Source organism: Plodia interpunctella, chromosome 11 (genome assembly GCF_027563975.2).
Source record: "Plodia interpunctella isolate USDA-ARS_2022_Savannah chromosome 11, ilPloInte3.2, whole genome shotgun sequence".
NCBI lineage: Eukaryota > Metazoa > Arthropoda > Insecta > Lepidoptera > Pyralidae > Plodia > Plodia interpunctella.
In genome coordinates this window covers 5,976,674-6,002,052 of record NC_071304.1, presented here as the reverse complement: position 1 = coordinate 6,002,052, position 25,379 = coordinate 5,976,674, and the positions used below count along the sequence as shown (strand labels likewise).

Genomic DNA, 25,379 nt, shown 5'->3' with positions numbered 1-25,379 from the left:
CTTATTAATTCCATGGTAAAATAATATGCGCTAAGTAACTCTTAGGACTGAGTCACAGTTATAAGTACATTACAGTTCTTATATCTGTGGGACTGGGTAGAAAAAAGTACCTATATGTAATGTTCTTATATTTGTGATATGTATACTTGTATTTGTACATACAGAAGAGGACACAAATTGAACAGTTCTTCGTGTGGATGAAATTTGTTTACATCCGCTATGTACTTAAATAGCTAGAGCCGATAATACAGTTCTTGATATTGAAACTTATTCATCGTTGTTTTTTACACTAGGTATTTGTTACATGTTGTTACCTCATTATTCATAAAAAAGATAAAGCATATTAAAGTATGTTTTATCACTATCACATTTAACAATACTTACCGTTGACAGAACGAGACAAAACAAATGTTTAATGAAAAACAGCGTTAGTTATGTCCATAGTACAGTCTTATGTACATTTTTACGTTCACAATAACATCAAAGTTAGACGAAATCGTGCTGTCGACTGAACAATGGTATTTTTTCAACCATAATGTTTGTTGGGTGGTAAATTCTTGTTCACACGAGCATAGTCGATTTGGATTTAGGTTTTATAATAGATTTTGCTTGTGGCAACAAATTATATTAGCATAGACAAATTATATCGCAAATTTTGACAACTTTACACGAATTTGTCTATTGGTCAGTAACGAAACGTGTTAACTTCATTCCGTCAATTTATTGGTCCATTCGGCAAAACGTGATAAACTTCACTCGAATCAATCGGACTCTGTATCTAATTTATGGATCAGTGTTTAATTTGTGGTTGGGTTTTTGGCTGAGCGATATGGCGTAGAAAGTGTTAAATTTATTTTTACATTTTGTATATAATTGTTTTACTTTAAACGCTAATCTATAACAGATTTAAGCTTTATATCTAGTTATTAAGTGTTATACAACGTGCGATTGTTAGTGGTGACTACTCGTGAAAAGTAATCTGCTCTTTGTTGTTTTCAACATATGTTGAAAATCTACGTTGTTTTTGTGCTCTTCACGAAAGTTCACAAAAAGAAATGAATCTTACACATCTTTTTGAGTCCACTGAGATCAGCTCTAAGGAAGCTAGAAGTCATTCAGCTCAAGGTATTGCGACAACCAATGGTAGTCCAACAATGAAAATACCATTGCCACCTCGTTTGTGGATTACAGGTGAGTAAATAACAAGTATTTGCTTCCTTATTCCCATTTTAAGTTCTCAATCTCCATTATTGCACAGCAATTAATCACTATGACAAAAAAACGCTAATTATAGTAGATATTCAAATGAACAATGGTTCCTATAAGAAATTATCATGAGAAGGAAAAATTACATTTATTAGTATTTCATTCGTTCTTTCCTATATGTATTTGTAAATAAATTTATAGAAATAGATTCATGTAAAAAACCTATTTTGTTTTGAATGGTCTATGCACTTCCCTATACCCATTTTAAGTTTTCCATCTCAATAATTGTCTCAAAAATGCCATGGAAAAATACCACACTAAAAATAATAGATATTAGCATGAATTTCAGTCCCTATCAAATTGCCATGAGGATGAAAAATGATATGTAAATTCAATACTTATATTTTCCTCAAATCTTTCTTACATAACTAATTATTTTACTGTAATAAAATATTAAGTAGTCTTGAATGTAATGAAAAGAACACTACAGATTAAGTAATTCCAACAAAGGTAATGAAATTTGAACTGTTTTCCTTTAGATATAGAAGACGATTCGTCTGATGATATGAGTGGTGTGAAGGAAGATGGAGTGTTGACTACAGAAAGAACTCGTGTTAGATCTCGCTACAGACACAAGCAAAGATCTGTAGTCAACATCCCTATTGGTATATTCTGGGATATTGAAAACTGCCAGGTAGTTAATTAATAATTATGTAAAACCCTTAAGTAAGGTCAGGTTCATACAGACTCAATACTCAATATTTTATTGCATCTACAAAGCTGACATGATCAAATATGTATAATAACAAAATAATTTGTATGTTATTATTTCACAACAATTGTTTTTTCTTAAACCAATAGTTTAAGCTATTTATAAATAATGTTTTCATACCCTTGAAACATGTGGTTTTACCTTCATGTCAGTCATCTTCTTGACAACTATATGTCTGTCACAAAAATGAAGTAGTATTTTATAGGTACATAAACAGACTAAAATTATTTTTATTTCAGACATCTATATACCTTTTTTCGTCATAATAATATTAAGTAAGATTAAAATTTAAACAAAGGAATCACATTTCCTTTTTCACATTTTCTTTTAGGTCCCACGTGGGTGCTCTGCAATAGATGTTGTGTCTGCAATTAGAAGTAAATTCTTGGTTGGGCGAAGGGAAGCTGATTTTGTAGTCGTTTGTGATGTCCGAAAGGAATCTTCTTATAGGCTTCAAGAACTGAATGATGCACAAGTAAGAAGTTTATTTGACAAAGTATACATTCTAATGTTTCTATTATGTATAGTAAATAGCTCTTATATAATATTAAGTCAACATTTAGCTACTATTTTAAGGTAATTTTGCTCACTAGTTAAATTCATCAGTATTATTATATCTGCTTCTACAAAACATTTCAGTTTTAATAGTGAATATTTTTTCTGGTGTGAACAGGTTAGCCTAATCCATGTGTGTTGCACACAAAAGAATGCAGCAGACGAGAAGCTGAGACAATGTATGAGACGATTTGGAGAATTGCATTCGGCCCCTGCGGCCCTGTTGCTTATCTCAGGGGATATTAATTTTGCAGCTGATTTAAGCGACTTTAGACATAGGTGTGTACATTATCTCAAATTAGACTGTTTTTATAAATATAAATACAGTAAATTGTAACATAATTATGGAATTATTCCTTGTTGGATCATCTGTTGTGTTATGATACTATGTTACATGTGTATTTCACACTACATTTCTTAACAGGTCAGTCACAAAGTATCAGAATAGAAGTCAGGTCATCTAGTCAGTAATGAACATCTGGCCACATATCAATTTTTAGTTTACTTTACCTTTAAAATTTAAAATTGTTAGAAGTTACCTAATGAAAAAAATAAATGTAAGGATGATGATTTATTTTATCAATTTATTATTCATACTGCAAAAACACTTGATTTCTAATTTGTGTTGATAATACAAAAGTCATCTTGACCAATGAAAAAAAATTGGTCAAGATGACTTTTAAAATTGTTCAAGTTACAATGGAATTAAGTAGTTAATTGTTTTTTTGCCAGGAAAAACATGGAAGTGATATTGGTGCATAAGCAGAACACGTCGACGGCCTTAATATCGTGTGCCTCCTCCCATTATTGTTATAATGAATTGACCTTAAATCTTCCTAGAAACCCAAAGGTAAATATATACTACAAAATATATTCCAGAAGTTCGTAAAATCTTCTATATATTTTACTCACAACAGATGTAGTCCAGTGCGTAATTCGTTTCAATTAATTGCCTTAAGATAATAGGCACATATACCTACCTAAATTGTACGCTATTTCGTTATCATGTCAAAACAAAATAGGTATGACATAACATTGTATTTTGCTGATTCCATGTTTCCAATTTAAATAACCTACAATGCATGTTATGTAAACAAACTTATTCTGCAACTCTCATTTTCCATTGTGACGTAATTTTGCACTCAAAAAAACAGGTCAAGTGCGAGTTGCACTCGTGCATCGAGGGTTCTGTAAAATTAGATTTTTGGCTCAGTATTTGTACGGTATAATTTACGAACCGCACTTATGAACAGTTCACATTATGATTGTTTCTAGTGATGATTGCATTATTGTAATTTATAATTTTCACTTTTTCATGCCCAAACCTCTCGTATTACTTGCCTTTAAGTTGTTAAATAACACAGAGCACTCTAGTTTATATTTTTATTATTTTTCAGTATAACATACCTGCACATAAACGTACTTTTTTATTTTACATACCTACACATAAACTTACTTCGAGTAATCAACATGAACAGAAGTAATAACCTACTTGATAACATAGATAGCATATCGGTCGCTTCCTCTTGTACCTGTTTTGCAAATGATGTCAGTCAACGTCTCCCCACTCATAATAAATCTCTTAATATTATAACTCAAAACATCCGCAGCATATCCGCCAATTTCCCCGATTTTCTTGTGTTACTAGAGGAAATTAAAGTCAAACCTGACATTATTATTTTAACAGAATGCTGGCTGGATAGTAATCCTAACATACCCATGCTTGATGGATATTCACATTTTGTCTCCACATCTCCCGCCAATCAAAATGACGGCGTACTTGTCTATTATAACAAACAACTCACTGGAATTGCAACAAGTGAACCACCTATCTCCGAAGCCAGCAGCATTCTAATTAAACAGAACACAGAAACTGCTATCTTAGGTATATACCGACCGTGTGCATTTACAAATTCTGATAACTTTATCCAATCCTTACATGCTTCTCTCACACCGTTGAAGTTATTTAAAAATATCATTATCATCGGAGATATAAACATTAATATTTCTTTAAATTCCCAAGACGACGACAGTGAAACTTATTTGAACATGTTGGCTCACCACGGTTTGCTTCCGGCTCATTCCTATCCCACTAGAGGTTCGAATTGCCTAGATCATGCCATACTCAAATCTTCCCTGCCCGCCTACTGCTTTGTAGTTGAATCTACCATCACTGACCACCAAGCCGTCTTACTGTCTTTATCTAATAGCAAATCTTCTACTCCACGTCCTCCCTCTAAACTTGTCGACTACAAGGGTCTAAATAGTGCTATTGAACACACAGATTTTTCTCCAATACTCAAATCTACCAATCCTGAACTGGCTACTAACTTACTTATTTCCACTGTCCAGTCTTTAATTTCCCAACACACTTCTAGCGATACCCTCCCCCGTCGCCGTAGAATTATCAAGCCGTGGATCACACCAGGGTTACTTAGATGTATCCGCAATAGGGACCGTCTCTATAAAAAAACGAGAAGTAATCCGACTCACGAGGTATACCGCACGACATACGCCAGATACCGTAATTTTTGCTCTAAAGTCCTTAAATCTGTGAAACGGTGTTACGAAAAAGAATTGTTGAAGAAGGCAGGTTCTAACTCCAAAGCCCTTTGGACTGCCATTAAAGATGTCACTAACTCTTCCAAATCCTCTTCCTCGGCCTCGGAATTATTATCTGTTATGCCTTCACCCGACAGCTCACTGGCTCATGTCAACTCCTTTTTTGTTAATGCTGGCAAACATCTCGCAGAAGATATTATAAAGAACAGCCAGCCTAATACCACCTTACCTCCAGTTAACTCGTCGGCTGCTGGTTCTCCAACTGCTTCTAAATGCTCATCATTTGTCCTGTTAGAAGCCACATGCGATGAAGTCGGCTCCATCGTAGACTCCCTAAGAGAAAACTGTGCTGTGGGCTGGGACAGAATACCTATGCCCCTTATTAAAAGACACAAGATAGTTTTCCTCCCTTTAATCACCCACATCTGTAATCTTTCGATGTCCACTGGAACATTTCCGACTGCATTCAAAAGAGCCCTGGTTCACCCCATACATAAAAAGGGTGATCGCAACCAACCCGATAATTATCGACCTATATCGATTCTCACAGCCCTATCAAAAATCCTAGAACGTCTTATTAACAACCGTCTCATGTCTTTCCTGGAGTCACAATCAATACTGTTCCCGAACCAACATGGCTTTCGAAGCAGAAAATCTACCAGCAGTGCTGTTCACGAGCTCACAGACTATGTTGTTCGTAAACTTGATGGAGGCCACAAATGCTTAGGCATATTTCTCGATTTGGCCAAGGCCTTTGACACGGTTTCGACTGACATTCTTCTAAAAAAGCTGGAATCGATTGGTATCAGAGATATCCAGTTGAGACTGTTCCAGAGCTATTTTACTGGTCGAGTACAGTCGGTTGTCGTGGATGGTCAAGTAAGTTCAGATTTGCCAATTCTTTATGGTGTTCCCCAGGGTAGTATACTGGGACCTACTCTCTTTTTGGTATATCTGAATGATCTTTTCTCATTATCCATCCCCCACTGCAAGATCATCTCCTATGCCGATGACACCGCTCTCTTGTTCTCGGCCAAAACTTGGGAGAGTACTTATCTGCTAGCGCAGAGCGGTTTTGAAATTGTCTCCAATTGGCTTCGTCTCAACCTCCTTTCTCTTAACATCGCAAAAACTAAGTTGGTCAACTTTTCAATTTACAACCTTATTTACCAAAATCAAATTTTATCCAGGCAGCGCTTGATCGCACATACCCACCCTAGTTCTACTCCCTCTACCTGCTCCTGTCCCTCCTTGACCCCCTCTGACAAAGTAATGTATTTAGGAATAATTATAGACAAGAATTTAAATTTTAAAGAGCACATAAATGTCACTTCAGGAAGAATCCGCAGGCTTATGTTTGTTTTCAAACGTTTAAGGCATGTTGCTGATCCCCATGTAGTAAAAATGGTATATTTTGCACTCGGGCAATCTTTACTAACTTACTGTCTCACTATTTGGGGTGGAGCTTGCAAAACAGTCTTGATTAAAGTAGAACGAGCGCAAAGAGCCCTACTAAAAGTCTGCACGTTTAAACCATTTTTATTCCCGACAAATGAGTTATATCAATATTGTCAAGTTCTTTCTGTTCGTCAGTTATACATATTATACACCATCCTACAACAGCACACAATTACTCCTTTTAACCCCAATTTACCTCGGCGAAACCGTATTGTAGCCACCTCCTCTGTTTTCAATACACGATTTACCCACCGCTTTTTCTGTTTCTCAGGTCCATTCCTATATAATAAACTCCAAGCTTCTCTGCACATTTTATCTCTTTCGAAATTCTCCTGCAAACAACTAATCTTTAAATACTTACTCAACCTAAACTATGAAGAAACTGAAAATCTCTTGGTCACCCTTCAATAAACTTCTCTCACTAACATTAACCATATACCTATTATTATTTATTTTATTTATATGGTTATAGTACATAATTTATCTCCATCCTGCTAACGATATGCACATATTAATATTGAATAAATTGAGTGCCTCATGTTATTAAAGAGTCTACTTTCTTCACATTGTTACTGTTAAAATAATATGAAACTATACAATGTACTGATATTATAGTAAATTAGAAATACGAAGGGAGCACTGGAGAACTGTAACACAGGCCCCGCCTTCATCAGTCTCCAGTCTTCTACAATCGTATTTAAGTATGTTTATTTATAACTGTTACTTTTCTGTATTTCCCGTGTACGATTGTTGAAGAGAATAAATAAATTTTTTACTTTTACTTAATTGTTTCTAGTGGAGGTCATTTTCACTAGTTGTAGTTGTTCCTAAAAATATAGGACCAAATTCAGAAGGCTCTTTCTAATCGTAATATCACTATTCCAACCATCTCCACACATAAAACTATCATTTTATTGCTATAGTTTTGACATAAAAGATCGATAAACACACTTTCATTTTTATAATATCCTATGAATTTCCGAGCGGCCCGATCTGACGCTATCCTTTGGATGTTCAATTGGTTTTATTATCTCCAGGGTCAAAGGAATATTAGTATAGATAGGAAGTGAAAATACTTATCACATAATATCTGTTTTCTTTTTGTTAGATTCAGTCCTTAAGCCAATCGGAGGAGGAAGAGCCAGTTTCATGCGAGATTGAAGTAGGAAACTTGCCTGTGGATCTACCTCCTGAAAGGGTGTCTAGGAGGCTACGGAGGTTGGCCGACAACTGTGGAGGAAAGGTGCTCCGGGTGACCGCGAAAACTGCTTTATTGAAGTTCCCCACGCTTGACCATTCTATGAGGTAAGTTCATTATACATTGTAATATAACTACCTCATTTTACGTTATGACGGTTCGCTCGGGCAATAGCATAATAAATCAAAAAGTAGTATGTCGCGTGCCAGCCTTCCGAGTATATAAATTTCACAAAGTCCACACCATAAATCACCTGAACCCAATGCTCTGTTTTGACGCAAAAAAAGGACACATTTTGACATTTATAATAGTATGGATGGATTACGTACAGAATCAAGTCTTTATACCTGACAGAGTAGACAGATATGAAAGGTACAAAACTCGAAACCTAGCTGTAAAGTGTACATTTAATAGTGCTAAGTTGTAAGCTTAACCTGTGAGACGAATCCCTCATAGCCTGTAGCCTTCTCCATTTATTTATTTGTTTATCGAAATACAACGGTACATAATATGAATCATATTACAGTAGTCTTAGTTAGAAATTCCATGTGTATGGCTGTTACTTACAGGTAATTCCCCAATAAGATTTACTGTTCATGTAGGCGAAAGTAGGTATATTATCTTAAGCTACGCTCGGGCTTCGCTGCCGTGGGAGTTTCGGGATAAAAAGTACCCTATATGTTATTCCAGGTTATTTTCTACCCGTGTACCAAATTTCATAACAATCGGTCCACTACATAATGCGTGAAGAGATAACAAACAAACTTACTTTCGTATTTATAATATTAATTGGGATGGGAAGGGATATGACGTCGACGTTTATGAAGAACTGAACAGATATCTATATTCTAAATATTTCTACACTATGCTTTTGTTTAATATCACAATCACATCACAATTTGCCAACGTTTGCTTGTGAAACAGAATTTATTTACACAGTTTATCCCTACATTTAGATAGTTGCCGTTTGTGCCAGTGAATCGAAATCGTAATTTTTTATTGCCACCATGGCCACCAATTTCTTGACAGTTTTAGACTTTTTAGACTTTTAGGTCCGTTTTTTGATTATATTATTAGGTTGGGTTATGCAAGAAGAAAAATGTCCTCATTTAATTTAAGGAGAATACGGAGGCTATGGATTGAATGCAGCTATGATAAACTGAAACACTATTTAACCGATCTAATTAGTTTTAAAAGAATAGCACGGTCAAACATTCTTTGGCTATGGTATATTAGTGTAACAGACAGATGTATAGAATTGATTACTTGACCAGTACTTGTTTGTATATATTTCTTTAACGTTGAGTTTGTTCAATATGCTTACCCACATTGATTGTATTTTATATCAGTGAAGTTGATAAAAACAGTATAAAAATTCATTCAGATAATAGATGTATTATTTGTATGTAACCTATATGATTAAAACTGTTAAATATGACGTCAATTTATATTGAAATTTAATGAAGATATATAGCAAATGTGCCCGTTTAGTGTTCAGGACTTACCATAAGAACTTACTGGTTTGTGGTGTGTAAATGTACTTTAATTAGCATTACGTTGACAAAAACAACCGTTTTATTCACTTTTCTAATTCTGTCCCTGATGTTGCCCCTATATTTACTCTCTAGTGTCCCATATATAAGGACTTCCAATATTTTAAAGTATCATAAAAATATGTGAAGTTTGAAAAATTAAAAGGAACCGGTAATATTTTAAAACCGCCAATTGGAACATACAATATCGAGAGTATACAAGGGTAACATAACTAGGTATAGGCTAGTAGGTTAGTAGGTATCTCGAAACTTACTCATTACCATATTTTTACGATTTTCATGGCGTTTATTCGAACATTCAGATTGAATTATCTGTAAATAACGTTGGATCTTTTTCCCGGTGCGTCTGTAACAACACAGGCAATAATTTTAATATTTCTCGATGCCTACAGCAGCGGACCGTACAAAAAGCTAAGCTATTTATCTGAATTTATGTAATATATTTGTGTATTTTTAGTAATTAATTTATTGTTTTATCGATAGTGTGTCAAAAACTTATATCACTTATTTAAATATTATTTTTAATTATTTGTTAATTATTAAATGTTTTCCTGATAAACATTTCATAATTAACAGACAGAACAGAAAGATTGCAATTTTCATTTAAATTGTCCCCATTAAAAAATAATTAAATAACCATAACTTACCCAGTAATTATAAAGTTACTACTTATCGGTATTCTTTAATTTTGTGTTGGGATGAGAGACTTTTTCAAAATTACCCACAATTTTTTTCTGTTTATAGAACGATCAGTTACACTTTCAAATGGCCATTGCATCTTCAGACACAAGCAGGAACACAGTGAATTCAATTTTATTATAGTTTTAAGTAGTTAAATTTTATTTTACAACATTTATACACGTTTACTTATTATTTTAATTAATGATAACTGTGATAAACTTAGGATAATGTTGGTTACGGGGTAAGTTTATTGAGTTTTTTTTGTCTTAATTCGGGATAAAATATGTATATAGTCGCTCCGAATCTAACTTATTATATGTTCAGTAGAAATTTCTTAAAAGTGATTAGCAGTTTATAAAATTACAAAAAAATATATGAACGGTTTCAATATATATTGTCATTCAACCGTATAGTATTATAATACGACAGTAATATCAGTAATAATGCAGTATTAATTAGGCATTTATTATAGGCAAATATAGATATAAAACGTGGCAAATCGAAATCATTACGATGTTAGTCATTTGTAATGGCCGATTGTAGATCAGCTGTTTAAAACTCATATCCACACGTTATTTATTGGTTTTTTATTATTTCGATAAAACATTAGTATGATATTAATGTTTTCTAATAATGTTTTTTAATTACAAAAACGTACGTTTTTCTTTTAAACTACGTGGCATTTGGTAATTAATAGTTTAGTTTTATTCTTATCTTGTGTACGAATAATGTTATCAATTCTTATTTATTTAAACAGAAATGACGAATTTACAAAGATTATTGTTATTTTCACTAGGTACGTATGAATAACCGTTGAAAGATTAGTCATCGCGTTTGAATTGAACCATAATGGCGGGTCGTTTTTGGCGGTTAATATTATACCTTACCTTTTTTTTGTAGATTTCGTCTATTACTTCTAAAATTATAATTTAATTAAGGTGAAGATGTATTTTGTTTCTATTATTTTCAAATTTATTTCATAGTTAGACAGTTAGAGACCCACTGAAACTAATGCAAAGTATATAGACTAATTTTAGAACTTCAGTGTTAATCCAAAATATTTTATGACTACCTATTTAGCTGGTTAGTGACTGTTTATAATCTTTTTTATGTAAATGTTTTCTTTGTGTAAATTAATATTATTGTGACTTATTGTTGAATTCGAAAAGTAAATAAAACAACTTTTTTTAAATTTAAATATTTAATTTGTCTTTTAATTAGTTCTACAATATTTCTGATAAAATTTTACTTTTAAGTTAATTCCAAGTTCTAATCATCAGCTTTTAAAGTTGTTGTGTTTGGACATGCCATGATAGGTATTATGATAGTATTATAATACGCCATACGATGTGATGATAATCTCTGTGTATATTTTTGTGGACTGTTTTGAGTGCTTCTAGTTATGTTAATAAATATTAATTTCTTTATGTACATCGCTGAAATTCGTTCAATTAAATAATCGCGCTGCTCAAATAATGACGTCACAGTGCGCGCAAGTTGTGCTTGTGTCTGCGAATTAATATTCATAAATAATCTAAAACTTGTTATTTCACGGATAATTATCTTCATATTCGTATCTTTTCTTTTCAGAGCACTGAAGCGTATGGATGGAGAAGACGTATTCGGTCGTAAGATAACTACGCGTTACGCCCACAGCGTGTTCCAACCGGTGTACTCCAGTGACGAGGGTTACAGCACCGCGCCGCCGTCACACCCGTTACCCAGGGCGGTGCCCGGTCCACCGGTATGTCATCTGTCATACAAGCACATTGTTACAATTTTCCGTACTTGTTGCGGATATTATCGATTTTTTGTCATTTTAGCAAGACCGTATGATTTGTATATTGTTTTTTTTTATTAATTAGGCGTACAATGGCGGACAGCTGGCATGTGTAAAGCTCTTCAACTTTGTCGTTGTCATGCTAGCAATTGCTTGTCTATATAGTGAGTGTTACGTGCCGGTAGCTGGCATGTACGTGTCTTTCCGCCTTTAGGTTCAAATCTGAAATTAGGTCAATTAAGGTTAATCCACCAACAATCACAAATAAATCAGTTTTAACAGCATCCAAATCTTATGCAGCCATGCCCATCACCACGGGAGGTCCCACGCCCCCAAAGCATCCCCAACGAGTGGTCGCTGGCGCTGCAGCAGTTGCCGGGGCACCCGCCGCCCTCCGACTGCCAGCCGCACAAGCCCAGGAAGATCCGCGGCACGCACGGTCAGTGACTTTTTATACATCAAGGAGTGGTCGCTGGCGCACTGAATAATGAACCTTACATTAAACTATATAGTTACTTCTTTAAAAAATAATATTTTAGATCAAGAGAGTTCTCGAGAGTCGATAAGTTTATTGAACTGCCATGTTACAAAAACTTTGCATAACTTTTTACTTTTTAAAAATTTGTACTCGAAAGAAAAGAAAGAATGAAGAAGAAAAAATGTTTATTTGGTACAAAAGAACATAACAAAACAGAAACAAATTATTATTTTTTTCGGTGTTCTTACTTTTTAAAATGAATTTTAGGTATAGAGAACTTAGTAAAACTGCCCTAACACAATTATCTTTCTTTTTTCGGCGTTCTTACTGGCCAGTTTGACTTCGACAGCCAACCATTTCATTTTTTTAAAGACTTTCACTTGACAATATTGGTTCATTAGGTTCAGTGAACCTGGACCGTTCGGGTTGTTCGTCGAGCAACAGCGGCGACGACAGCCGGCGGGAGACCAGCCAGTCGCGAGCGGTGTCCCCCTGGAACTGCTCCAGCGTGAGCGAGCAGAGCGAGGACAGCGACTCCACTGCCGAGCTCAGTGTGTCCAACCTGCCGCCGTACGAGCCCCACGTCTTACAGGTGATTTTAATAAAAGTCGAAGCATTCTTTCACGTCATATTTATACGGAAAACAGCTACAAACTACTAGGATTTCTGAAGGATCAACGCTGAGAAAAAATGTCGAAAGAAATGGTACCTATCATATCAGATGCCTACCATGGGTTTTTTCTCAGTAATATAAAATAACAGCTACACGTAGCATGGTCAAAAAGTATGATTGGGATTGAGTGAAAACCAATCAATTGTGATGGATTTACGTTTCAAGCTTTTGTCAGTATGATGACGACACTATCGTATTATTAGGGGATTTTTTAACGTATGACATATATGTATTTACATTGGTAGGCACATTCATAAGGTAGATAATCAAAATGTTCCGTTTAATACATAGCTAGATATTTTTTATTTGTAATCACATTATTATACGAAAAATAAATACATAAATTAAAATTATAACAAGATAGAAACTTGTACAATGTGATTTTTTTTTTCAGGAAATGCTGACGATCCTTTTCAGCCAGTACGTGCCGGTCGTCCGCGTGTCCATCTGGGCGGCCGGGGAGGGCCCGCAAGCCTCCGTAGTGTTGCGGTCGGAGTGGGACGCCAGACTCGCCATCGCGCGCGTGCACAAGCGACGCCTCGACAACCAGTGGACCGGCCGCCGCCTCGAGCTGGCCCTCGGCAGGCCCTCCCCCGCCCCCAACCTAGACGTGCTCAGGGCCAGGCTCCGCGCCATCCTCCTCGACCAAAACAACTTCTCCCTCCCCCTTCTCCGCCTTAGAGACGCCTACGCCAGCAGACACTGCTGCGCGCTTACCACCTCGGACATCGCCAAAGTCAAAGATACTGTGATAATCCACGAAGGGTTCGGACGAATGGTCCAATTAGTCGATTTAAGCCCCGTGTCGAGTGCGGAGATGGAAGCGGCGCCTTGGAAATGCCATATCCACGCGTCTCTGAGCACGGGACATGAAGACGGCAGCAGGATTCTGCAGCCCGTATACATGGAGATAGCCGCTTTGGCCAAGAACATGCATGTGCTGTTGGAGAAACATGGAGGGGTGTTGCCCTTGTTAACGTGAGTATATAAATTTTTCATTAATTTTATTTTCCTTATAAATTGCACATTTCCTTATTATTCTACCTTTTTAAATTCAAATATTAAAACATCCAAATCTTTTCAAAATAAATATTCTGTCACTTTTGTAGTACATAAAATAAACTGCTCGATATTTTTATTTATAGACATGCAATATATGATGGAGAAAACAAGGCAAATCTATATTATGTGATGTAGCATACAAAAATCTTACTACTGCTATAATTCATCGATTTAAAGTAGTACCTTTTATTTATTAATATATAACAGGTTGGTGGAGTGCTACGAAGCGACATTCCCGCCATTCGCGATCGATCCCCAGCGGGGCGTGGCCCTAGAACTGTTGCTGCGCAGCATCCCCACGCTGGAGGTCAAGGATAGCCCTTCCAGACATCTCACTTGGCAGACTGACAGCACACCGCCGCATAACAGTGAGTTATAAGAACTTTCCAACTTGTATAAATAAATTAAAAAATATCCGTTTAGGCGCGATTGGTCCAATTCGCGATTGGTCCAATTGTCCAATTCGCGATTGGTCCAATTCGCGGTTGGTCCAATTCGCGACTGGTCCAATTCGCAGTTGGTCCAATTCTCGGTTGGTCCAATTCGCGGTTAGTCCAATTCGCGATTGGTCCAATCATAACAATGAACAAGCTGTCCGCCCCAGCGTCGCCTGTGAAACATCTTTCCAACGATTAAAGACTTTTTTAATATGAGGACAGTAGTTTATGAGTTTATTCATATCAAACATACATACATACATACAAAAATATAAATTTTTCCTCTTTGTAATATTAGTAGGTATAGATGTATAGATTAATAATTATACAATTACACATTTTTATGTACATGTATTGTTTATTTATCATAATCATATTACCAATCACATATGTGTTACAAGCTTCTTATAAATTATAATTGTGTACTTCGTAAAAAATGAACCAAGTTCAATAAAAATCAAAAATATACTATGATCGTAAACTTAACACATTCATCACATCTTTCATCAAATATATAAGAGAAAAAAATGTTTATACTCTTACTTATCTCAAGATAAGGTAGAAAAAAACTATGGCTTTATATAAATATATACATACGTATTTTTAGTCAAAATTATAATAATGTTCAAAGATATAAATAAATGTGACAAAAATACGTTTTTTCTCTTACTTATCACAAGATAAGGGAAAAAACTATGGCCATATATTTATATATTCATACGTATTTTAGTCAAACGTATGATATTACAATAATCTTCAAAGATATACATAAATATGATAAAAATATGTTTTTTTTTCTCTTACTCATCACAAGATAAGGGAGAAAAAAAGATTACCATATTTATGTATATATTATACATATCAAATCAAAAGTATGTTAAGAAAATTAACCTTAAAGATAATATAACAAAATTTTTTTCTTACTTATTACTAACTAAAAAAAGGAAGAAAAAAATAAGACAGACTTATTTATGGCACTAGAAAATACATTCAAACAAAAATAAAAAGAACATGCTTTAACATAACTTTTTATCAATTTTTATATAATGACAATCGTAAATAGATAACTTTTTGAAAAAAAACATCAACTGTTATTGTTCCATTTTCTAGGCTTTTGAGTAATTTTTCATATTTTTTATCAAATAGAATGTCACAACTTCTCCTTTTGTTATTTACGTTTTTGAATAAACTTTGTGTTATTTTTTTATCATAATATTGACTTTCTTTTCGCAGTTTGTAAAGAAACCAAAACAAATTGGGTTTTTTAGAAATGCGTCGATTCAGCCGAGAATGCCAGCCCTCTAAAGCATTGGTTGTTCTATGGCGCTGATGAGCGCAGCTTAATATGTTTGGTGAGAGTCTTGGGTACCACTCCATCTCAAAATACTTGCGAAATTTGATAAATTTTTCGTTGTCTGAAGAAGATTCTAATATATATCTCCAAGCTTCCGGAATGCGACTAGCTGGAAAAAGAGGAATCACCGATGCCTTTCTAGTAATATTTCGACCCTCTCTATTTCTATTTAATTTAATCTTTTTGGAGTATCTCCATATGGCGTCATTAAAGTGATGGTAGCATCCACTTATTTTTGCCTGAGGGAAGACAGCTGAAACGGCGTTCATTTGCGCCTTCTCATAATCGCATTTAAAAGATTTGACGTTGATACCCAATTTTTCCTTTAATAATGCGAAAACACGTAGGTAAGTTTTTTCTTTTTTATTGGGTAACAGCGTATAAAAAACAGGTATAATATTTGTCTTCGTTTTCGTAGAATTTAAATCTAAATGTAGCACGTAAAGCTGGTAAAACGGCTTTGGAACTGTTTTAAAAGTACCATCTGCAAAATAACTTTCATGGTTCTTAGCAATTTTTCTACCTAACCTTGTCCCAAATATAAAAATTTTTTCTTCGTCTTCACATCTATCTTCAATCAACAAAAAATTATTTGTAAATGCTTCTAGTAATTTCAATTGTTTTGTGTTGTTACAATTCAATAAATTGGTTTTTAAATATTTCTTTCGAGCTCTGTATAATGAATCCTTTATCGTTCTAAATTTGGGAATAAACCTGGGATTTAAATTTTGAGTCTTTTCTTCAAATATATTTTGCACTGGGCCTAAATCATTGCATACCGCTTTCTTTAATGATGAAATTAACTTTGCTAATTTATTAGTGCAATCAGACTCACCACATGTATGTCCTGTTTTAGATTTCCTTAAAATAGTTTTCCTTGTTGAATCTATGGTTACAGTAGCACTACATATTTTTCTTTTGTTACATCTCCACAACGAACTGCCGTTTGTATTAATTATATTTAGATTATACCGGTGTCTCTTATAAAGCAGTGTGTCATTACCACGTTTGTTTTGAATAAATTCAAACTGTTCATTCTTTGTTCCGTCCATTTTATACTGAATTTGCAAATTTTCAAGTATGGAGCTCAAATGCAACGACTAATACCCCATTGCAAAACCGCACGTAACATGACAGATTTGTTATGACAAATACGATTTTTTTTACTACCTATCCTCAATGACGATTATATTCAGATGCGTTTTGTTTTTCTTGTAGCTCAGACAAAATTTTTCTTTATTATTTGTTTTTTTCTTAAGAGAATAAGAAAAGAGTATTTATACTCACAACAGAGGTTACAATTTACAACAGTTTTAACAATCGAGCAACCGATATAATAATTTAATAATCATTTCATTAAATATTTTTTTAAATTATATTACATTAAAATATACATTTATTTTTATAATATTTATGTTTTGTTCTAACGTAAATTTATTTTAATATTGTTTATAAAAATATTTTTTGACGACCGCCGTGGCGCAGTGGGAAAGACCTTGCCTCTGAACCACGGGGTCCCGGGTTCGATCCCCGGTCGGGTCAAGATGGAAAATGATCTTTTCCAGATTGGCCTGGTTCTTGGATGTTTATCTATAAATGTATTTGTTATAAAATATAGTATCGTTGAGTTAGTATCCCATAACACAAGTCTCTCTTACTTTGGGGCTAGTTCAATTCTGTGTGATTTCCCATTTATGTATTTAAAAAATAAGATTTTGGACCAATCGCGAATTGGACCTATCGCGAATTGGACCAACTGCGAATTGGACCAAACGCGAATTGGACCAACCGAGAATTGGACTAACCGCGAATTGGACCAACCGCGAATTGGACATTTTTTGCATCTTTGGACCAATCGCGAATTGGACCAATCGCGCCTAAACGAAAATATCAACTATATATCTTGTAAAAAAGTTGAATTTAGTCACAAATTAAATTTAAATATTTACTGAGGTTCGATGTCCCTTCCAGTTGCGTTGGGCTTGGCTTTACATCATTGTATTATACCACTCGACGCTCGAGGTAGTGACCGTTCGATCAATGTTGTATTTTTTAAGTGAGGGTAACTGACACACCGAACATTTATCTAAGATACGAAAATCTGTACGCGCATACCGGACAGTAATATTGTTATTTAGACTTATTTGTGTTGTTCTCATGTGAAGTGAATTTGTAATTCTTAATGAGAATAAATATCTTAAACCTAAACCTAAACAACCACGATATGTGCAAACTAATGGTATGACTTCTAAGGATGCCGAAGACCGTGTGAACTACAGGCCTACCATCAACTTTTACAGAATGATTCCAATGCAACTCAGTTAATTATCCTAAAATGAATCACATTCATACTAAAAATTGAGTCGATGGTACGAATTTGCGATGCAGTTCATTTTAGGTCGTATGAGGGTAAGCCCCCTGGAAAAAGTAAGACGTTTTCCTACCTGTCGTTTCCTACCGCTTTACAGCTGACGAATAAATAGTAAATATATAATACAAATCAAATAGATTAAGTTAGTAGTTGAGACGAGAGAGAGGAAGCAACTGAGAAAACTCAATTATTTTGAAATTATATCTACTTCATAAATAATCTTGTTAATATAAAACCTATTTTGTTCTAAATATTAAATATTCGTGTTTAGACGATTGTTCGCGGTTAAGCGGCGAACGCGAGAGGCCTCGCACGGCGCCGGCGTTGGAGCCAATGTTGGCCTTGTTCGAGCGAGAGCTCACCGATCTACTGAAAACTGCATCTCGCTGCACTATCGCTTTCAGCAAGTATGTATCTTGATATTATTTCAATTATTTCTATAGTAAATGGAACGAAAAAACTTATTTCATGATTTTTTAAAAGTAAATTGATTATTAACATGTTATCTGGGTCCTTGGTTCGATTCGCAATTTGGGCCAAATGTTACGAATATTTTCATATTCACAGGTTCACATTTATCTGCGATTGATTGTGTGTTTATCCATCTGATGAAAGATACATGCTTAATGCTTAGCGTGGGCGTACCGCATGTCTAGTGACATTTGATCGTATAAACTGGCATAATTTTAGCATCCTAATTTGAATGTATATTTCAGACTGATCCCAGCATTCCATCACCACTTCGGCCGCCAGTGCCGAGTGGCTGATTATGGATTCACCAAACTGCCAGATTTACTCGCCGCTCTAAGCAATACGATTGTTGTAAGTTCTCTCTTTTATTTGGACCTGAATTTCGGAATAAAATTACTCCTAGTTTTTTGGGAAAGCATATAAAATCTAACCTAACGTAAATCCATTATGAGATATTATATCTCATTATTATATATTACACATAGTATATCTCATTATTAGTAGAGATTGCTTTTAGCATCACGGCCGACTTTTATTTGGTAAACAAAAGTATTTTTAAATAAATTATTGCAATGTAATATTACCCCCCAGGTGCTCGGTTCAGGCTCGTCCCGAGTGATAACGATATCAGCGGCCGCTCAAAGCCGGCGATGGACATCGGACCTCGTGAAGCTACTCAAAGCGGCGCCGAATCGCTCAGTCTCACCCCGCGACATTCCGGACTTGTACCAAATCACATTCGAAAAACCGTTCAATCCAGTAGACTACGGTGTTTGCACGTTAGCGGAATTGGTGCAAAGAGTGACCCCGCAGTCTGTGATCGTCGATGTCGACGGCACGCTGTCGCTGCCTCGCAGGACTCCTACTCCAGAAGAAAGGGGTCGCACCGTCCAGTTTGCTATGGAGGTATTTGTATTTTACAGTTGTTTCTTTTGTTCGATATTTATACATTGTTCAGGCCAATAAAAACACATGTTAACTTACTTATTTCGCTGGCTCAGCGACCCAAAGAGGATCTTGGTATCCCAGGCACAGCTGGAACAGGAGTGATGAGTAACTGAGAGACCTGGATGCTGTCCAAAGGGCCGACTGCCATGTCAAGTTTATCTATTTAAAATAGGCATCTTATATATCAAATAGACCTTTGCCCAGCAGTGAGATCTTGATTCTGGTATAACAATAATAAAAAATACATATACAAAAGGCATTTACACTATAAACGGCTATTGGCAATTTATATAAAGTCTTTATAATGCTTTGGAACCCATAGGGTTTACTAAGTCTTTACTACAACTATAATGTGATATCATGCTTTACTAATATCCTTTACTTTCAGGCCGTAGAATTGCTCTGCTACACACCAAACCTGCGTATGGAATTCTCCCGCTTCGTGCCCGCGTACCACGCTCATTTCGGCCGGCAACTTCGTGTAGCTCACTACGGCTGTGTCAAATTAGTGGAGCTCTTCGAATTGATACCGGAAGCTGTGTCGATATACACGGAGGCCAGCGGGGAAAGAAGCGTGCGGTTGGCTGTGAAAGCGGCGAAGGCTGTTATGGCGCAGCGGTTTAGGGCCATCACCCCGGTTACCTTGGCTGATCTGCCGCAACAGTACGCGACGCATTTTGGTGCTCCACCGTTGGTGAGTTTTGTTGTGATTGTGATTACTTTTGAATTTTTGCGATTTAGTATGTGTTTGATAATATTTTTGCACAATTTTAAATGTTTCTAATTTACTGTTTGGTGATAACAGAGTATATTATGTTTCCTAGTGTACTTTTAAGATATTAATTGCATTTTTGTTGTAATTGCATGCAAATTTACGATTAGATTATGACGACAATAGTTTTTTCCTCTCTCTATCAAAATTACTATAGCGCATCCAAACATGCCTCCGGCATAGCTGCCCATATCATCTTTCTGGCCGCCATTTGCCAATCATGTCATTGGTGTCCTCCTAAGAATATGTACTAATCTTATAAATGCGATAATCGGTTTGTCTATTATGTTTTCACGGCTAATCACGGAACAGAGGGATTTCAATGACCCGAAGTCATTGGCAAACGAAGATGCGCATAGTTTTGAATAAATGTACTTTTAGAAATGAAGAAAGAAAGAAAAAATCCGGTATAACAAAATTATCATCTATCATACAGGATATTTTATTTTTGTAATTGAACAGAATGTATAAGTATATGCTATCCTCTTAGCCGGACGTCCTGGACGTGTCGTCAGTGGAGCAGCTGGTGTACGCGGCGGGCGGCTGCGTGGACCGCGGCGTGGCGCTGAGCGCGGGCGCGGCTCCGCGCTGGGCCAGCGCCGCGCTCGCCGCCGCCGCCGCGCTCGCCGCCGACCGCAGCGTCGCCAGGGGTCTGTCTATACCTATATTTGTGTCTCATGTCTCAGTGTCGCCAGTCAGCTGCTAAGAGGCTGCGGGGAGCCTCAGCTGCCACGGGGGGAAAGTTAACAGCTCGAGAAACCTAATATTCATAATAGAGCAAGCAAACAGGAAAGTAGACTAATCGTTCCGGAGGGCACATACTAGATGTATCGTCAGTGGAATAGACCAGCGTCTGTTTTTATTATTCGAGTTGAATTTAAATTAAAATACACTTCTCTATTTTGTGTTCTTGGTTCTGCCATTCAAATTCGAAACCATTCGAGTTCAAAGAAGGGTTTTTTGAAGTCTATTTACATAACCCGTGACATATTATAGTAACATTTAATTAATATCTTAAGATATACAAATATCCATATGCATTTGATTTTTACCATGTCACATCAACTCACAATAAATTGACTGCAGGTTCAACGGAAGAGTACTTCACGTCTGCGTTCCGACGCATGCGCACAGTGGAGCCGGCGGTCAGCGCCCTCGCCGCGGCGGGCGTGGTGGAGCTGTGCGAGCGCCGCATCCGGCTGACGCCCGCGTGGCGCACGGTGTGGAGACTCGCGCAGATATTGGCCGAGCGCGCCGAACCGATGCTCGCTGACGATGTGCTCGCCGAATACACGAAGAGGTTCGAGCCCGTGTTCCCTAGCGCTGAACTGGGTGAGTTAAATAAAATAATATTTAGCCACAAATCACACAGATCGAGTTAGCCCCATAGTGCCGAGACTCGTATCATGGAATACTAACTCGACGGTACTATATTTTTTAACATATACTAAGGTGTACAAAATTAACAAAATAAACTAATTAGTATTTAACACAGATGACTTCAAAATTTAATTGATATTTTAGGTTTCGGCGGTGTAGTGGAGTTCCTACGTCAATACCCAGAGGTGTTCACGAGCGCGGGCGCGGCGTGGTCGCTGGCGGCGGGCGTGGCCGTGCGCTGTCCGCGTCCGCCCGCGCACGAGGACTACTCCGTGCACGACACCCCGCCCGGACAGAAGGTAGATAACTTTAAAACAATTTTTTTTTGTTAATTTTCGCTGACTGGCCTAACAATATGCTATATATTACCATACAAATTTATCAACAGTACTGCCAACAACAGTAATTTGCAGGCCTTCATACAGGTAAAATTTAATAAATAGTAGTAAAGGTTCAATCTAACTTTTTCATATTGGTGCTTTAGCTTTTTAATTATTGTGCACAGGGTTCCCGCGTGTTCGAATCGCCAAAAGTGAACATATGGTGCTCCCCGCCGGCCAGCGCGTTGCCGGCGCCCACTGCCTTGCTTACGCATGAAAGACGTAAGTACATCATTTTATTTTATTTAGGAAGTGTGGTTTCCGCCCTAGATTAGGACCATGTATTACGAGATAAATATGGGGTAACACTTTGACAACTGATATCAGAACTGTCATAAATTTACCGCCAAATCTTCCAAAATTGTGAGGTTTTTATATCGATCCCAGGCTTTAGAGCGCCAACTGGAATGTACGCTTATTATGCGTTATTGCGGTTTGCTCTATCCTACGATACTGAAATGTATGTGTAGTATAATAATAATTATAAGTTTAACTAAAATGTTTGCACAGGTCGGACGCGGCTGGCAGCGCATTTCGACGTATCATAATTATGCGATTCCCAACTCAAAGCTACTTAAGATGCATTCCCATCCAACATGAGTGAGTGAAGTCTGCATGTGTTCCAGTTATCCCGAGCGCAGGTCTTTACCCAGGGTCAACGAATTTTATCTACTAGACTAATAAAGTGTCCTAAATATTGTGATGTCTATAACAATAATGTTTTAGATCGCGTATATTTTTGTGTGTTTATTTAGATTAAGAAATTCACCGCATTCGTAAAATGTTATTATAATATTGTTTACCAAGTAGGATGTTGAAATCGAGCGACATCTACTACTCGACCGCAACTAGGTCATTTTGAGATCCCGCTTGTAAGCGATGGCCGACGTAATCAAAATGTGAAAGAAAACTACAATAATCTTACAGTAATCTTGCTATAGAGCTTAGCTTTAGCTTGCAACAGACTTTAGTTGCGGCGGAGTATGTGACTAATTTTTAGTGATTTTTCCCGCCATTTTAGAACTGGACCCGTTCATTATAATTACATATTTTATTCTACTTGACAACAATTTAAATGTTCTACTATAGTTATTAAACTTATTTCCTAGATCTTAGTCTTTGCTATTTGTTTTATCTAAAGAGTTGATGGTTTTTTTTTTTATAAAATCTAATCATTTTTTTATTTTATTCTTTGACATTTATTGTAATTTAGGTTTAAATATGTAAATTAGGACTGAAAAAACCTATGTTATAGCTCCATTGATGATTATATTTTTGTCTTATCATTTTTGGAATTTGTAACAAAAATGTACATATCATTTTACGGTTCGAGGCTCAAACTTATGTTAAGAATAGTCGATAAGTTTTGTAAGTAACAATAATCACAATGCTACCAAGCACTAATAACATTTTTCGAATGCCCAAAAGTACAATAAATCATACGATGTGTTAATTTTTGTCTAAAATTTATTTTTAATATGATGATCTCGATTGATTTACATGTGCATGTGTTTTGGCTTACCTATTTTAAGATATATTAGCTGTTGTTAATATACATAAGTATTACTTCTCAATCCTAGTAATATCAATTTCGAATTTATTTAATGTACTTTTAGATAAAGTTTACATTTGAATGAATGAATCTTAAATTGTCTTTTGTGGAGTGTAGTAAGCTCAGTATTTTAACAGTGTTGTAAACTGGCCTTAATGAATATCACCTCACAATTAAGTCAATTAAAGTCGTTCCAATCTTTTATAAATATATTGCCTGTAGAAATAGATCAGTGCTTTTATGGAATATGCTTGTGTCTATTGCAATATAGTTGCTTTTTTACAAGTTTCAATAATTCTGTTGTTCCACATTGATATATTAGCGAAGTGAAAGTGATGTATAACCTGTATTTGATACTTTTTGGAGTCTATATTTCGATCGCAATTTATTCTGCTCTGTGTGCTTGACACAGAAGTAATAATGTATTTTACATTGAAATGTTTATGTGCGTAACAAATTATGATTGTATGTAACTGAATTTTCTGATAGAACAAATAGCGATTGAATGTAATTGAATAAAAGATAATAAAAAAATAAATAATATAAGATAACAAAATTCAACTAATGTATCTACATATTTTATTAATCATATATTAAATTAAAGCATGACAATGGTAGTCTGACATTTGTTCAAAAAGACTGTCGAGTTATGTTACATGTTATTTTCTTATATTTAGTGATGTTTTATATTAACGACTTGGCTATAAGAAGGGCAACTGCTTTATATCAATGTATAAATATAATTGTTAAATACATAAATATTTTTTATTGTTTATATTAGATGTGTACATAATGTTTGCATTTCCAGTGCTCCATTTACATCAAAAACGTCTAGGCATATTGATCCTGTGATACTCTTGTACCAATGAATGCCATTCTAAAAAATATATTGCTTTTTACATAACTACTAAGTAATCTGAAATATTAAATAAATCACCTTTATTTATGTATATATTGTACATAATTTAGTCTATGTATATTTGTGTGCAGAACAAAATGTAAATAATAATAGGCTTTCCTGACGTAAAGATCGACCATTTTTGCTATCAATGTGGAACACCGATTAATTTTTGTAAAATTATAATATTTTTATACTATAATAAACGTAAGCAGGACCTTATGTATTATTTGGTCGTATATCTTTTTCTCAGGATTATTATTATTTTTTTAATTTAAGCACTGCCAGTACGCATTTGTTAAAAATAGAATAATCGCATCGGACCAATGTCGGAAACGAAAGAGAACTGCGATTATCTTTTCCGAAAGGCATTTTAATTTTCCCTTAGATTTCTTAAAATTATTTGTGTACGAATAGTTTATATGAGAAAGTTGCCTTGTCTTTCTGAATCAAGATTGAGATTTTAAAAATGTGATTTTATTTCTTATGACCAGTAAAGTACATACAGTTCTTTAAAATCAGTACTACTCCACTTTGAAGTGTTAGTGAAACTTTAATCTATTGAAGACTGTAGTAAATTTATGTAGTTCATAATCTATCCTGTTTTATTTTATGTGACCAATAACAAGTTCTGGATTTTATAATAAGATAGTTTTAAGTATTTCAAATACAGTAAGAGATGTTGGTATTATTTTATTGTACATCTTAGTAATTCTGTGATCATTGATTTCTTGTTGTAGTTCCAACTTTTATAGTAAACAGTGTATGTGTGTTTGAGAAGTCTTGTCAGTATTGCATGAACAAAATTTAATGTTGGAATAAATGTTATTTTTTTTAA

At 35.4% G+C, this 25,379-nt stretch overlaps 1 protein-coding gene across 2 annotated transcripts; it reads left to right on the top strand.

Annotated features, from left to right (window-relative positions):
* The first annotated feature begins 780 nt into the window (after nucleotides 1–780).
* Marf1 (Meiosis regulator and mRNA stability factor 1) lies at nucleotides 781–25,379 on the top strand. Of its 2 annotated transcripts, XM_053752054.2 has the most exons (20): nucleotides 781–1,191; nucleotides 1,746–1,900; nucleotides 2,310–2,453; nucleotides 2,652–2,812; nucleotides 3,266–3,383; nucleotides 7,662–7,858; nucleotides 11,576–11,729; nucleotides 12,066–12,204; nucleotides 12,645–12,835; nucleotides 13,311–13,894; nucleotides 14,186–14,346; nucleotides 18,412–18,547; nucleotides 18,857–18,962; nucleotides 19,203–19,517; nucleotides 19,948–20,253; nucleotides 20,822–20,981; nucleotides 21,418–21,663; nucleotides 21,856–22,010; nucleotides 22,217–22,313; nucleotides 22,602–25,379. In XM_053752054.2, the coding sequence occupies exons 1-20, from the start codon at nucleotides 1,056–1,058 to the stop codon at nucleotides 22,637–22,639; spliced, it is 3,699 nt and encodes a 1,232-aa protein (XP_053608029.1). In that variant the 5' UTR covers nucleotides 781–1,055; the 3' UTR covers nucleotides 22,640–25,379. The 2 variants fall into 2 exon arrangements, with proteins under 2 accessions (XP_053608029.1, XP_053608030.1); XM_053752055.1 differs by lacking the exon at nucleotides 1,746–1,900 and having other exon boundaries at nucleotides 1,055–1,191.